At 41.5% G+C, this 15,840-nt stretch overlaps 1 protein-coding gene across 3 annotated transcripts in view; it reads right to left on the bottom strand.

Annotated features, from left to right (window-relative positions):
* SCNN1B (sodium channel epithelial 1 subunit beta) overlaps positions 1–15,840 on the bottom strand; it is a 170,816-nt gene that overhangs the window by 93,324 nt on the left and 61,652 nt on the right. For all 3 annotated transcript variants that reach the window (XM_073636694.1, XM_073636693.1, XM_073636696.1), the window contains 2 exons: positions 9,627–9,946; positions 1,293–1,596 (listed from right to left, as the gene is read on the bottom strand). In XM_073636694.1, coding sequence (XP_073492795.1) covers positions 1,293–1,596; positions 9,627–9,946 — 624 coding nt within the window. The remainder of the gene's footprint in view (positions 1–1,292; positions 1,597–9,626; positions 9,947–15,840) is intronic.

Genomic DNA, 15,840 nt, shown 5'->3' with positions numbered 1-15,840 from the left:
TCCTTATTCTATTTATCTTGTATATTATATAACGTATTGTTCACTGTTCTTGCTGCTTTCCTATATCCCTGTATAATTTGTGTATGATTGTATTTACTACATTTACTGTATGTTGCACCACAGATATTGCTCTCCTGAGGAAGCGGTGAAACCGCGAAACCGGTCGAGAACTCAAGCTTTATTTGTGTCTACACCACTACAAGTTGTAATTTAATTGGTTGTATGCATTGCTCCCGTTTTTTAATTGCAACTGTATGTGTCATTGTTACAATCTTTTAATCATGGTTTCTATTAAAATGGAATTTTTATATTTTTTTACAGTTTTTGTCACTATCACTGTTTATTACTATTAGTAAACATACCTGGTACCGGAATAGTCCCCTCGTTTTCTCCCCCCCCCCCTCTTTAGGGGTTTCTGCCTTAGTGCATGCGGTATTGAGATATTGATCGACAGTGGCAGCTACCTGCGACCTCTCTCTACCTCATGCCCTTTGCCCTCGTAAAAGATGCTCAATTGGGTTTAAGTCAGGGCTCTGGCTGGGCCATTCAAGAACAGTCACAGAGTTGTTGTGAAGCCATCCTTGTAGTAGATCAGCAGTCACGTTATCATTCAGTTCTTGGACTTAAAGCCGATGGGGGACAGCTGCAGCGTCACGTTAAATTTATTTTTTAAAGTGTTACTAAACCCACAACAGTAAAATCAGTCTGTATATGCAGCAAAGCATGCTTGTTATACTCACTGTGGAACCTAAGGGGTTAATCCTCTGATTTGTATAAAAAGACTGTTTGAACCTGTCTCCTCTGATCCTGCCCATCTTTCAAAAACCCCAAACCATCTCCTGATATAACAAAGGCCAGGGGACAACCCACACATGTTTAGATTGGTGTGCATTGCTAGAGAGTTTTTTTTTTCTTGGCAGTGTGCATGTGATCAGCACATGGCCAATCAGCTCTGTGCAGACAGAGGATCAGAGGTCCTCATAGAACAATCATGGGAGAATGAAAACTCCTCCTACAAGCTTTAACCAGACACTGATAGAAGTCATAATGAGGAAAAAAATGAACTTAAATGATTTTAGCAAATGGCTGCAATATAACAAAGAGTGAAAAATTTAAGGGGGTCTGAATACTTTCCGTCCCCACTGTAAGTCAAAGAACCGGATGATCAGAAATACAAATTCTTTGACAGTTAAAACACCCCCCAGATGTGTATTTAATTCATGTATTTAGCTGTTTTCATGGAGTTTAGCTTTAAATGAGAAATATAAAATTGGTTAAAGAATGATTCTTACCAGTTCTATGGCTACTTTGTATCTCTCTGCATAGAAGGTCTGGTTGCCTTTGGTGGCATTATTGATCTGGGAATAATCTGTGCTGCTGTCAAAGATGTTGTAGACAATTGTGTTGTTGGGATCATGTTCATCAATGACAACTAGAGGCATGTAGTTCCACAGACTAGGGTCAAGGGTCACATTCTGGTTTGTGTTGTTGGGGGCTGGTATACCAGAGCCGTGCTGACTTGAAAACTGGATCCGATCCAATGCAGTGTCAACCAGTTGATCCAAATCATGTAGGAGATGCTTAACACGTGAATACCTGTAATGCAAATACACAATAACATATTCAATTTGTATATGGTGCCATGTGACATGAAAGTGGAACGCCATCAAAAAACTTTTTTTTTTTTTTTTTTAGTTTTGTATTGAGCAGAAAGAGGTTAGAACCTCTGTCAGGTTTTTTAATGTGCATTAGATGCATCACCCTGAAATGGATATGGATAAATAAGAACAACAAATTAGTGTGCCCTAAAGTGTACAGTGCCTTGAAAAAGTATTCATACTCCTTAAAATTTTCCACATTTTGTCATGCTACAACCAAAAAGGTAAATGTATTTTATTGGGATTTTATGTGATAGACCAGGGTTTCTCAACCAGGGTTCCATAAAAGCCAAGGGTTCCTCTAGAGATTGCTAGGGGTTCCTTGAGCAATGAGCAATTTCTGCCTCTCCGATAACTTTCCATTGACACCATCAATCTTTTTAGCATCCTATAAGAAGGTAATTCTTCCCAATGACCACAATTGTAAGGAGCATTCTCCCCACTGACCATCACACTAATGCATCATGAGTTGACATAGTCATTTTTAGCAGGGGTTCCCTGAGACCAGAAAGTTATTTCAAGGGTTCCTCTGTGTTCAAAAGGTTGAGAAAGGCTGTGATAGACCAACACAAAGTGGAACATAATTGTGAAGTGGAAGGAAAATGAAAAGTGGTTTTCAAAATATTATACAAATAAATATGTGAAAAGTGTGGTGTGCATTTTTATTCAGCCCCCCTGAGTCAACACTTTGTAGAACCACCTTTCGCTGCAATTACAGCTGCAAGTCTTTTTGGGGATGTCTCTACCAGCTTTGTGCATCTAAAGAGTGACATTTTTGCCCATTCTTCTTTGCAAAATAGCCGAAGCTCTGTCAGATTGGATGGAGAGTGTCTGTAAACAGCAATCTTCAAGTCTTGCCACATATTCTCAATTGGATTTAGGTCTGGACTTTGACTGGGCCATTCTAACACATGAATATGCTTTAATCTAAACCATTCTATTGTAGCTCTGGCTGTATGTTTAGAGTTGTTGTCCTGCTGGAAGGTGAACCTCCGCCCCAGTCTCAAGTCTTTCACAGTGGGGATAAGGTGTTCAGGGTGATGTGCAGTGTTAGTTTTCTGCCACACATAGCATTTTGCTTTTAGGCCAAAAAGTTCAATTTTGGTCTCATCTGACCAGAGCACCTTCTTCCACGTTTTCAGTTTGTGAGAAGCCATGTGGGGGACACAGCAAACAGGACTTCGTATGGCTTTCTTTTAACATTGGCTTTCTTCTTGCCACTATTCCATAAAGGCTAGATTTGTGGAGTGCACAACTAATAGTTGTCCTGTGCACAGATTCTCCCACCTGAGCTGTGGATCTCAGCAGCTCCTCCAGAGTTACCATGGGCCTCTTGGCTGCTTCTCTGATTAATGCTCTCCTTGCCCGGCCTGTCAGTTTAGGTGGATGGCCATGTCTTGATAGGTTTGCATTTGTGCCATACTCTTTCCACTTTCAGATGATGGATTGAACAGTGCTCCGTGAGCTGCTCAAAGCTTGGGATATTTTTTTTAGAACCTAACCCTGCTTAAGGCCGGGTTCACACCTATGCGAATTAGATGCGGGTTTCCCCGTGTCCAATTCGCATAGCGGGGGAATGTGACCGGCTCCCTATGTAGCCAGTTCACATATCTCCGTACTGCACAGAAAGGCTGAAACGCTGTGCATTTTTTACTCCGTTTCAGGGCCGAATTCAGGCATAGATTTGGCCCTGATTCGTCCCTGAAACGGGGAACAGGGACGCACAGCTCTCCTTTGCGATCCGCGGCCGTTCCAGTGTGAAACCGGCCTTAAACTTCTCCACAATTTTATCCCTGACCTGATGTGTTCCTTGGCCTTCATGATGATGCTTGTTCACTAAGGTTCTCTAACAAACCTCTGAGGGCTTCACAAAACAGCAATATTTATACTGAGATTAAATTGCACATAGGTGGACTCTATTTACTAATTAGGTGCCTTCTGAAGGCAATTGGTTCCACCCGATTTTAGTTAGGGGTATCAGAGTAAAGGGGGCTGAATACAAATGTACACCACACTTTTCAGATATTTATTAAAAAATTTTGAAAACCATTTATTATTTTCCTTCCGCTTCACAATTATGTGCCACCTTGTGTTGGTCTATCACATAAAATCCCAATAAAATACATTTACGGTTTTGGTTGTAACATGACAAAGTGTGGAAAATTTCAAGGGTTATGAATACTTTTTGAAGGCACTGTAGGTAAACCCTGATGATTAGCTTTTTTTATTTGATTGACTTCTCTTATTTGCTTCCCTTTGGTCTATTAACCTGTTCTTGGGCTACATATTTGTGTGTGTTTTGCAGGAGGTGCAGTTGATCGCACATACCCAGTATGGAGATGACCGCTTCTGGTCTCGTAACAGGAGCTGGGAGCACCAGGTGAAATCATGTGATCACTGTGATAGTCAATCACAGTAATCACTTGTTTCACATCTGGCAATTTGGGATCGCAGTCAGAATCGCACTACAGTTGTGGCAATACACGCCACTTGTACTCAGAGGCCGTTCATTTTTAATGGCATCTCAAACACAGTGCAGTTTTGCTGCGCACGTTAGGGGCAATCACAACAAACCGTATTGTGTGAAGCTTGATGCCCAGAAGGATTCAACCCATGAGGACTCTGTGCAGGCCAGTCAAGTTTCTCCATCCCAAACTCGCTCATCCATGTCTTTATGAACATTGCTGGTCTCAAGTCTGGGCTCTGGCTGGGCCACTCAAGGACATTCATAGAGTTGTCCCGTAGCCACTTCTTTGTTATCTTGGCTGTGTGCTTAGGGTCATTGTCCTATTGGAAGATGAACCTTTGCCCCAGTCTGATGTCCAGAGTGCTCTGGAGCAGGTTTTCACCAAGGATGACATTACTGCATTCACCTTTCCCTAGATCCTGACTAGTCTCCCAGTTCCTGCTGCTGAAAGTTGAATTTAATTGAATTCTAGGAAAACTAGGGCCATTAATTCTTATGCCCTGTACACACGGTCGGATTTTCCAATGGAAAAAGTGCTTTGGATTGTGTTGTCGGAAATTCCGATCGTGTGTGGGCTCCATCGGACTTTTTCCGTCCGAAATTCCGACACACAAAGTTTGAGAGCAGGATATAAAATTTTCCAAAAACAAAATCCGATTGTTTAAATTCCGATCGTGTGTACACAAATCTGACACACAAAGTGCTCAGAATAAATTAAGAGACGAAAGCTATTGGCTACTGCCCCAATTATAGTCCCGACGTACGTGTTTTACGTCACCGCGTTCAGAATGATCAGATTTTCTGACAACTTTGTGCGACTGTGTGTATGCAAGACAAGTTTGGCCCAAAATCCGTCGGAAAAAATCAGATGGATTTTGTTGTCGGAATGTCCGATCAATGTCTGATCGTGTGTACAGGGCATTAGTGTGATCTGTTTTTGCAGTCCTATCATTGATCAGTTGTATTGTTACCTGTATGGCTATAATACAGAAGATCATGGAAAGATTGTTTATATGAACACCTAGAAAAATAGATTCCTATATCTGGATTTCTCAATCATGTTTTGATGGACGAGCATTGTTTTTTGTTCTTTTATCTGTGTGCTTAGATTTTTATCATCAGCTAACTATAGAAAAGTATCGGAAGCTGGAATACAGTTCACCAGTGGAATGAATGACATTTGTGTCAAGAAAAGGACATTTTCAGAAGTAGGGCTGTGGGGCATTGGGCAGGCCCTCGCAGTAAAGATTGCTGGAACATGGCAGGGGGTGGCAAGATTTCTTAAAGGACAAGTTCACTAAAAGTGAATTTATCCTTTTATACAGTGCATCCAGAAAGTATTCACAGCGCTTCACTTTTTCCACATTTTGTTATGTTACAGCCTTATTCCAAAATGGATTAAATTAATTGTTTTCCTGAAAAACAATACCCCATAATGATAACGTGAAAGGAGTTTGTTTGACATCTTTGCAAATTTATTAAAAATAAAAAACAAAAAAAACACATGTACATAAGTATTCACAGCCTTTGCCATGACGCATTTCCAGAATACGGCCCTTTTTAACTAATGACACCACCAAGCTTCTAATTCACTCCCTGGTTATCTCTCGCCTCGACTACTACAACTCCCTCCTCATTGGATTACCTTTACATAGACTATCCCCCCTTCAGTCCATCATGAATGCTGCTGCAAGACACATCCACCTTACCAACCATTCAGTGTCCTCCAGCCCTCTCTGCCAATCCCTCCACTGGCTTCCACTCACCCAAAGAATAAAATTCAAAGTACTAACAATAATTTACAAAGCCATCCATAACTCTGCCCCCAGCTACATCACTAACCTAGTCCCAAAATACCAACCAAGCCGCTCTCTTTGGTCCTCCCAAGACCTCCTGCTCTATAGCTCCCTTGTCACCTCCTCCCATGCTCACCTCCAGGATTTCTCTGGGGCTTCTCCCATCCTTTGGAACTCCCTACCTCAATCTGTCCGACTGTCCCCTAATCTATCCATCTTTAGACGATCCCTGAAAACACTTCTCTTTAAAGAAGCCTATCCTGCTTCTAACCAATACACTGTTTAACTTTCTCCATCAGCTCATCCCCCACAGCTATTACCTTTTGTATCAATTTTACTCAGTAAAATCTCCCTTTATAGATTGTAAGTTCTAATGAGCAGGGCCCTCTGATTCCTCTTGTACCAAACTGTGATGTAACTGTAATGTCTGATTTTATTTTGTTAAGCACTGCACAAACTGTTGGCGCTATATAAATCCTGTATAATAATAATAATAATGACACTTGAAATTGAGCGCAGGTGCCTCCTGTTTCCACAGATCATCCTTGAGATGTTTCTACAACTTGATTGGAGTCCACCCGTGGTAAATTCAGTTAATTGGACATGGTTTGGAAAGGCACACACACCTGTCTATATAATGTCCCATGGTTAACAGTGCATGTTAGAGCACAAACCAAGCCATAAAGTCAAAGGAATAGTCTGTAGACCTCCGAGATAGAATTGTATGGAGGCACAGATGTGGGGAAGGGTACAGAAAAATTTCTGCAGGAATGAAGGTCCCAATGAGCACAGTGGCCTCCATCATCCGTAAATGGAAGACGTTTGGAACCACCAGGATTCCTCCTAGAGAGGGCCACCCGAACAAACTGAGAGGTCGGGGAAAAGGACCTTAGTCAGTGAGGTGACCAAGAACCGGTGGTCACTCTGACAGAGCTCCAGCGTTTCTCTGTGGAGAGAGGAGAACCTTCCAGAAGAACAACCATCTCTGCAGCACTCCACCAATCAGGCTTGTATGATAGAGTAGCCAGACGGAAGCCACTCCTCAGTAAAAGGTACGTGACAGCCCGCCTGGAGTTTGCCAAAAGGTACCTGAAGGACTCTCAGACCATGAGAAACAAAATTCTCTGGTCTGATGAAACAAAGATTGAACTCTTTGGCCTGAATGGCAAGTGTCATATGTAAAGGAAACCAGGCACCGCTCATCACCAGGCCAATACAATCCCTACAGTGAAGCATGGTGGTGGCAGCATCATGCTGTGGGGATGTTTTTCAGCTGCAGGAACTGGGAGACTAGTCAGGATTGAGGGAAAAATGAATGCAGCAATGTACAGAGACATCCTTGATGAAAACCTGCTCCAGAGCACTCTGGACCTCAGACTGGGGCAAAGGTTCATCTTCCAAGACAACAACCCAAAGCACAAAGCCAAGATAACAAAGGAGTGACTACAGAATGACTCTGTGAATGTCCTTGAGTGGCCCAGCCAGAGCCCAGACTTGAGCCCGATTTTACATCTCTGGAGAGATCTGAAAATGGCTGTGCACTAGAGCTGCATGATTCTGGCTAAAATGAGAATCACAATTTTTTTTGCTTAGATGATAGATCACAATTCTTGCGGCGTAACATCATCTTTCACATTAAAACGAAAAAAAATGGGCTAACTTTACTGTTTCGTTTTTTTTTTTTAATTCAATGAAGTGTATTTTTTCCCAAAAAATTGTGTTCAAAAGACCGCTGGGCAAATACAGTGTAACCTAAATTATTGCAGCAATTGTCATTTTATTCCCTAGGGTCTCTGCTAAAATATATATAATGTTTGGGGGTTCCAAGTAATTTTCTAGCAAAAAATATTGATTTTAACTTAAGAAACAAGTGTTAGAAAATGATTTAGACTTTAAGTGGTTAAACTTCCTGCATTTACACTTTGTTTAAAAACTTGGCAGACTGCCTGGATTTTTTACTTTACACAGAAGTTTCCCTTTGATCTAAGAAGGAAGAGTTAGTTACAATGATTCATTTTAAAAACTTGGCAGACTGCCCGATGTTTTCTTTTGACAGCTGAGTGAGAAGATAAGTCTCTCTACTTGTTATATGAAAGAATCGGCAAACTTTGCAATAGAGATCGTCAGAGGGGTTAAATCGAGATCACGATTTTTTAATAATTAATTGTGCAGCTCTACTGTGCTCCAACGCTCCCTATCCAACCTAATGGAGCTTGAGAGATCCTGCAAAGAAGAATGGGAGAAACTGCCAAGAAATAGTGTGCCTAGCTTGTAGCATCATACTCAAAAAGACTTGAGGCTGTAATTGGTGCCAAAGTTGCTTCAACTAAGTATTGAGCAAAGGCTGTGAATACTTATGTACATGGGATTTTTTTCGTTTTTTATTTTTAATAAAATTGCAATGATTTCAATCACATTGTCATTATGGGGTATTGTTTGTAGAATTTTGAGGAAAATAATAAATGTAATCCCTTTTGGAATAAGGCTGTAACATAACAAAATGTGGAAAAAGTGAAGCGCTGTAAATACTTTCCGGATGCACTGTATACTGTATATTTTTATTTAATATATATTTTCTTCCTAATTTGATGATGTCATAAGTCTTAAACTTGATTAAATTAATTACAAGAACGTACGACAAGCAGCAAACTAGCCCTTAATCTTCTAGCCCTTTCCTTCCCCTAGCTCTCAAGCTCACAGAGGTGGGAAATTGCATCTGATAAGCACCCTCATTCATCTAATATTTGATTATTCTCCATCCCGGAGGGTTTGTTTTCCTTGCAAGGGGTCCAAAAAAATATTTACTAGAAGGCTACATATACATATATACCATATATACTTGAGTATAAGCCGAGTTTTTCAGCACATTTTTTCGGCTGAAACCCCTCTCCCCGGCTTATACTCAAGTGAGGGTGCCCATCTGCAGCTGTACCTGTGATTACTAAAAAAGCGGGTGTCTCCCGCTGTGTCATGCAGTCTGTGCGGGCGACCATTTAACAAAGACCCGCCTCCTCCTTGTCCGTGATAGACAGAACACTGATACAATGCTGGGAAACTGTATCGGTGTTCCGTCTATCACGGACAAGGAGGAGGCGGGGCTTTGTTACAATGGACGGCCGCCGAACAGACTGCATGACACAGTGGGAGATGCCCGCTGTTTTAGTTATCAAAGGTACGGCTGCAGATGGGCACACAGAGGCTGCAGATAGGCACAATGAGGTTGCAAATGGGCACAGTGAGGCAGCAAATGGGCACAGTGAGGCTGCAGATGGGCACAATGAGGCTGCAGGTGGGCACTGATGATACAGGTGGGCACAGTGAGGCTGCAAATGGGCACAGTGTGGCTGCAGATGGGCATAATGAGGCTGCAGATGGGCACTGATGATACAGGTGGGCACAGTGAGGCTGCAAATGGGCACAGTGTGGCTGCAGATGGGCACAGTGAGGCTGCAGATGGGCATTGTTTACCCAGTAGCTGCTGCATTTCTCACCCTAGGCTTATACTCGAATCAATATGTTTTCCCAGTTTTTTGTGGTAAAATTAGGTGCTTTGGCTTATATTCGGATCGGCCTATACTCGAGTATATACGGTACATAGTGTGCACTAGTAAAATGAACATGGTATGAGTTGGCTCATCCATAAATATAAGTTTCTTGTTATTTGTGGTATTTAGTTTTCACTCAAAAGTGATGTTTTTTACTTACTTGAAGGGGTTGACATTGCAGACTGTTACAGCAGGGAACACCATGGTGTTGAAGCCAATAGAGAGAGACACACTGACACCATAGGACAGGTATGTTTGAATGACAACCCCCCACTGCCAGAATACGAGGGCTGCAAAAATCAGAGTCAATATGAACCACATGACCCTCTTCTTTGGTCCTTCAGAAACAATGCGCTTTGGCCCATGAGTATTAGTATTGTTGCAAAACCAGACCAGCAGCTCCTTGTAGGTGTAACCGGGGCCCTTTTGCATGCGGTGCAGGGCCCTTGTGAAATACAGCTTAGTCCTCTTTATCATCACCTGCAAGAGTCACAAACATTACAATCAAAGTTAGAATTAACATCTGAGTATCTCACATCTGTTCTTTTCCCCTTTCCCATACCCTTCTCTTTCCTTGTCCCATCTTCTCTGCCCATTACCCTCACACATGGTTGGGTTTTTATTTATGGACCTGCAGCTATTCCCTAAAGATGGTGCAGACACATAACCTTTAATAACAATGCCTAATCAATGCGATCACATTTGGTTAGCAATGGAGCCAATTGAAACTAGAATAGCCAATGCCAATGTAATGATCAATGTAATGATAAATTGTTAAATGTCATTTCAGATGTTTGTTTTGCTCACAATTTTTCACTCAGCACAACAGTGGACAGATTCTTTTGGTTAAAATTAGTTTTCTCCTTTTCCAGGAAAACTATTTTGTTTGATTTAATTGCCATTTGAACTGCCAAAAATCATCCTATCATACAATAGTATTATGTGTATGACCAGCATTTGGCTTATGCAAAGATACATTTTTAAAGTATAGTCACCCATGGAAATCAATCATGTACAGTACCAGTCAGATAAATTAATTGCTTAAGAATCATGTTCCCAGCACACCTAATTATTTATCTTGTGCTGTTTATTAATTGCATAAAAAAAAAGCAATGGACTTCTTCATAAGGCAATAGTGACATTTGACACACATAGCAACCATCTATTTTATTTATTTATTTTTTTATTTAGGTACTTTTTTTGAATGAGGTTGTTCATGGTTTACATTCAAACAAGACGTCATGTTTCACAAAATCAAAGAAAAAAAAATGAAGAAAAATGAACAAGATCAATAACAAAGATTGTACATTAAGTGTATGAGAGGACATTGTGCAATCCAGAGTGATATAAAATATTAACCACTTCCCGACCGCCGCACGACTATATACGTCCTAAGTTTGAACGGGGATATCGTTGTTATGGCAGCAGCTAGCTGCCATAACCCCGGTATCCCCGTTTTCGTGCGGCGGCCGGCTTTCAGATAAAAGTGGTCCCTGCGGCGGATTCGCCGCGAGATCACTTTTATCGGTGGCGGAAGAGGGCCCCTCCCGCCACGATCCGGTGCCCTCCGCTGCTTACCGGAGCCGTCGGTAGCGGCAGAGGCGATCGCATCCTTCTGCGTGGTGTGTCTGGAGACGAGTGAGGCCAAGATGGCGCTCACTCGTCTCCATGACACTGCTGGGCGGAAGCGACGTCAAAACGTCACTTCCGTCCACGCCTCTTAAAGGCATATTTTTTCAAATGTCATTTTTCTAAATGACTTTTTTTTTTTTTTTATTGCATTTTAGTGTAAATATGAGATCTGAGGTCTTTTTGACCCCAGATCTCATATTTAGCTAGCTGCCATAACCCCGGTATCCCCGTTTTCGTGCGGCGGCCGGCTTTCAGATAAAAGTGGTCCCTGCGGCAGATTCGCCGCGAGATCACTTTTATCGGTGGCGGAAGAGGGCCCCTCCCGCCACGATCCGGTGCCCTCCGCTGCTTACCGGAGCCGTCGGTAGCGGCGGAGGCGATCGCGTCCTTCTGCGTGGTGTGTCTGGAGACGAGTGAGGCCAAGATGGCGCTCACTCGTCTCCATGACACTGCTGGGCGGAAGCGACGTCAAAACGTCACTTCCGTCCACGCCTCTTAAAGGCATATTTTTTCAAATGTCATTTTTCTAAATGACTTTTTTTTTTTTTTTATTGCATTTTAGTGTAAATATGAGATCTGAGGTCTTTTTGACCCCAGATCTCATATTTAAGAGGTTCTGCCATGCTTTTTTCTATTACAAGGGATGTTTACATTCCTTGTAATAGGAATAAAAGTGACACAATTTTTTTTTTTTTTAAACAGTGTAAAAATAAATAAAATATTTTAAAATAAATAATAAAAATAAAAAAAAAATTTTTAAAACCCCCCTGTCCCGACGAGCTCGCGCGCAGAAGCGAACGCATACGCGAGTAGCGCCCGCATATGAAAACGGTGGTCAAACCACACATGTGAGGTATCACAGCGACCGGTAGAGCGAGAGCAATAATTCTAGCCCTAGACCTCCTCTGTAGCGCAAAATATGCAACCTGTAGAATTTTTTAAACGTCGCCTATGGAGATTTTTGAGGGTAAAAGTTTGACGCCATTCCACGAGCGGGCGCAATTTTCAAGCATGACATGTTGGGTATCAATTTACTTGGCGTAACATTATATTTCACAATATAAAAAAAAATTGGGATAACTTTACTGTTGTTTTATTTTTTTATTCAAAAAAGTGAATTTTTTCCAAAAAAAGTGCGCTTATAAGACCGCTGCGCAAATACGGTGCAAAAAAAAGTATTGCAATGACCGCCATTGTATTCTCTAGGGTGTTAGAAGAAAAACCATATATAATGTTTGGGGGTTCTAAGTAATTTTCTAGCAGAAAAACCTGTTTAAAACATGTAAACACCTAAAATCCAAAACGAGGCTAGTCCTTAAGTGGTTAAATCAGCAAAATACATCAAAATGAGAACGTTGAAATCTGTTATGTTTATATATTATGTATATATTCATTTTCTAACGAATTCCACATTTTTGAAACGGTTCAATTTCGGATCAATCGAAAAATGATCGACCGATTCAAATTTTGTGTGAAGAATAGCTGGTTGTTAAGACGCGGGCCGGGAAGCCGGCTCCCATATCCTTAACAGCCAGGGGCGTGCTGGGTCGACAAAGTCAAGGGGGATGGGGTCATCCAGTGACATCATTGGGTGGCCTCGCCCCTTAGTTATTTAAGAACTGTCAGGCAGCAGATGGCAGGAGCCTTCATCGGGTGCAGAGCTTTTTTTCTTTCTTTTTAGGCTGGCGGCCGGCATTTATCGTGATTGACATTGGATCCACTTCGGAGGAAATTTTTTTTTTGTTGGTTTTAATAAAGGACTTGTCAAAACTGCCTCCTGTCTTTTTTTACACTACACGTTTCTTTTTTTTTGGTGAATGAGTAGGGGTACTATGTACATTCATATGGGGGGCCAGAATCTTGAAGCCCCCTTGTTAAAGGGCGCTTTCAAATTCTGATAAGTCATCCCTTGCACCCCAACAACCACCAGGCCTGGGTTGGGGGGAAGAGGCCTTTGTCCCCATCAACATTGGGACAAGGTGCTTTGGGGTGGGGCCCCTGCCCCAAAGCACCTACCCCCCCATGTTGAGGGCATGTAGCCTGGAATGGTTCAGGAGGGGGGGTCACTTGCTTGCCCCCCCTAACTGACTTGCCAGGCTACCTGCTTGGATAAGGGTTTGTTATGGATTTTGGGGGGCTCCACTCTAGTTTTTTTATTTTATTTCTGGCATGGGGTTCCCCTTAAAATCCACACCACATTTTTCTATTGCTGGACAATTGCCGGCATGCTTTATCTTTACATTCATCTGTCAGTGGAGAAGCCCGCTGACAGATGATGACTGATGGTTGTTAGGGACGCGGGCGGCCGGCTTCCCGGCCCGCTGCTTAACAACCAGCTATTTCTTCACACGGAATTCGAATCAGACGATCGTTTTTTGACCGATCCGTCTTCTAATCGTTCTGAAAATTTGGAATTCTTAGAAAATGTATAAATTAAACAAATTTTAATGAAAACAAAATGAAATTTCCCGAAAAATAAACTAAACTAAATGAATTCTGAAACCAAACTAAACAAATTCCATAATGAAATGAAATTAGTAACATAACAAATCTATCTGAAACTAAACTAAACACATTTTTCCATTATGCACATGTCTCGCAATCAGTCACACTTGTAAAAAAAAAAAATCACTAGACTATGTGGTTACTTTTTTAAAGACGGCTCTCATGGGTGCTGAATGACATAAAGGAGGCAACTGCAGCTTCTAAACTTCACTTTCTTGTAATGTGATTCATATACAGCTCAAAATAAGTGATATGGTGTTTTGGGTACATGCTTCTGGTGCCAGCCATTGTGAATATGGCAGTTCCCCCATAGTCTAGGTTCTCATGCTCTATGAAGTGTACCTGCATTGTTATAAGATAATATAGATATAAGATAAGTGAATAATTAACATCTGACAAGTTGCTGTGAGCTATTGTACTTGCATAATAGCCCTGCATCCTTTACACCTTAGTAAACAAGCCTACCGGCATCTTGAAAGATACAGAACCATTATCAACAATTTAGCTAAAAAGCCTGGATTATTCTTTATCCTCTTACATGATCTAGAATTAAACGCCATACTTGCCAGACAGGAAATGTCACATTTTGCTGTTACAAATATGAAAGTCATGTCCCGTGTAATAGAAAAAAAAATGCCATGAAAAGAAAAATTACACAATGCCTTTGTAGAGCTAAAGGGCACTTATCATCTAAGAAAATGCAAGCATTTTATCTGAGGAAAAATCAAAACTGGTTAAGGCACCAACAGCAAATACACTATATAGTCAAAAGTATTGTGATGCCCGCCTTTACACGCAAATGAATTTTAATTGCATCCAAGTCTTAGTTCGTAGGGTTCAATTTAGGGTGGGCCAACTCAATATTGAACCCTACGGACTAAGACTGGGATGCCGTTAAAGTTCATGTGCGTGTAAAGGAAGGTGTTCCAATACTTTTAAAAATATAGTGTACATGATTATACATGGCACTATGACTATAACATGAGTACTGTATATGGAAAGAGGTGCAATGTTAATCTATTTAGTCTATTTTCAGTTCTTGCAGCCATATTATAGGTATACTTTAGGTAAATCTAAAACAAACATTTTATTTTTAAATTTAAGATTTCAAATATAGTATAGGTGGACCCTATTCTGGTTCTAAGCTGCTACCTCTCTGACAGCAACAAAGGGAGCCCTCGGCAGACGGTAAATTCTTGGATGCGTACTGAGGAGCACCTGGTTCCAAAGTTCATCTCACTTAAAGGACTCAATTAAAGGTGGCCACCTTTAGTGCTGTTATGATTTTATTAAAAAAAGAAAAGTATGGGAATGGAAAAAAAAAACATACATAATCACCTAAGTGGATACAGCGTTGATCCAATGCTGCATCTGTGTCCTGCTGCCTCTAAGACTGAGAACTGAGTGATCATAAACCGCTGACCACTCAGTTTTCAGTCTTCAGTGAACAGAGAGCAATGACTGTTTGTTACCGGCTCTCTGCTCTGTCCCTCCAGTGCTCAGTGAGCGCCGGGCTGTGCAGGAGGCGGAAGCAGCTGGCTTAGTCTCCCAGCAGCCTCCTAAGAGGCTGAGCCAGCTGCCTGTCCGATCCAACATTAAAGTCTGGAATGATCCAATGCCTGAATTGGCTGAGTGACATCAGACAACAACAGACTTTAGTCCACTGTCAGCCGAAAATGGGTCACAGGAGTGCAGAACGAAGTGCTGTGTTTGACCTGCTTTGCCTGCAATTCAAATGTACTCAAATAAATTAAGAACAATGCAAAGTATCATACGTACTGATCAATTAAAGTCAATAGGATTTTACTGACGTGCATTTAATTCCAAACGCATATCAAGCGCAGGAAAACAGTCCTTAGACAGTTGTCACTGGAACTGTGCCTATCAGAGGATTCTTATTCCTATTCATGCTTATATGTGTAATTCGTTTTGATCCGAAGATACATTGGGAGGCATTTTTAGTTATTCAGAGATTCGGATTGCATCCAAATCCCCAAATGAGATAGTGGCGAATTTTGTTAAAATTTGTTTTGTTTGGTATATTTATTTTCTAATGATTTCCACATTTTTGGAACGATTCGAATTTGGATCAGTCGAGAAATGCTTGACCGATTCAAATTTTGTGTGAAGAATAGCTGGTTGTTAAGGAGCGGTTCAGGAAGCTGGCTACCACTACCTTAACAGCCAGGGGCATGCTGGGTCGATGAAGTCATAGGGGATGGGGTCATCCGGCCCCT

The sequence above is a fragment of the Aquarana catesbeiana genome, linkage group LG06, assembly GCF_042186555.1.
Source record: "Aquarana catesbeiana isolate 2022-GZ linkage group LG06, ASM4218655v1, whole genome shotgun sequence".
In the NCBI taxonomy this organism is placed as follows: domain Eukaryota; kingdom Metazoa; phylum Chordata; class Amphibia; order Anura; family Ranidae; genus Aquarana; species Aquarana catesbeiana.
The sequence above is the reverse complement of the archived record's forward strand: the minus strand, read 5'-3'. Positions and strand labels throughout refer to the sequence as shown.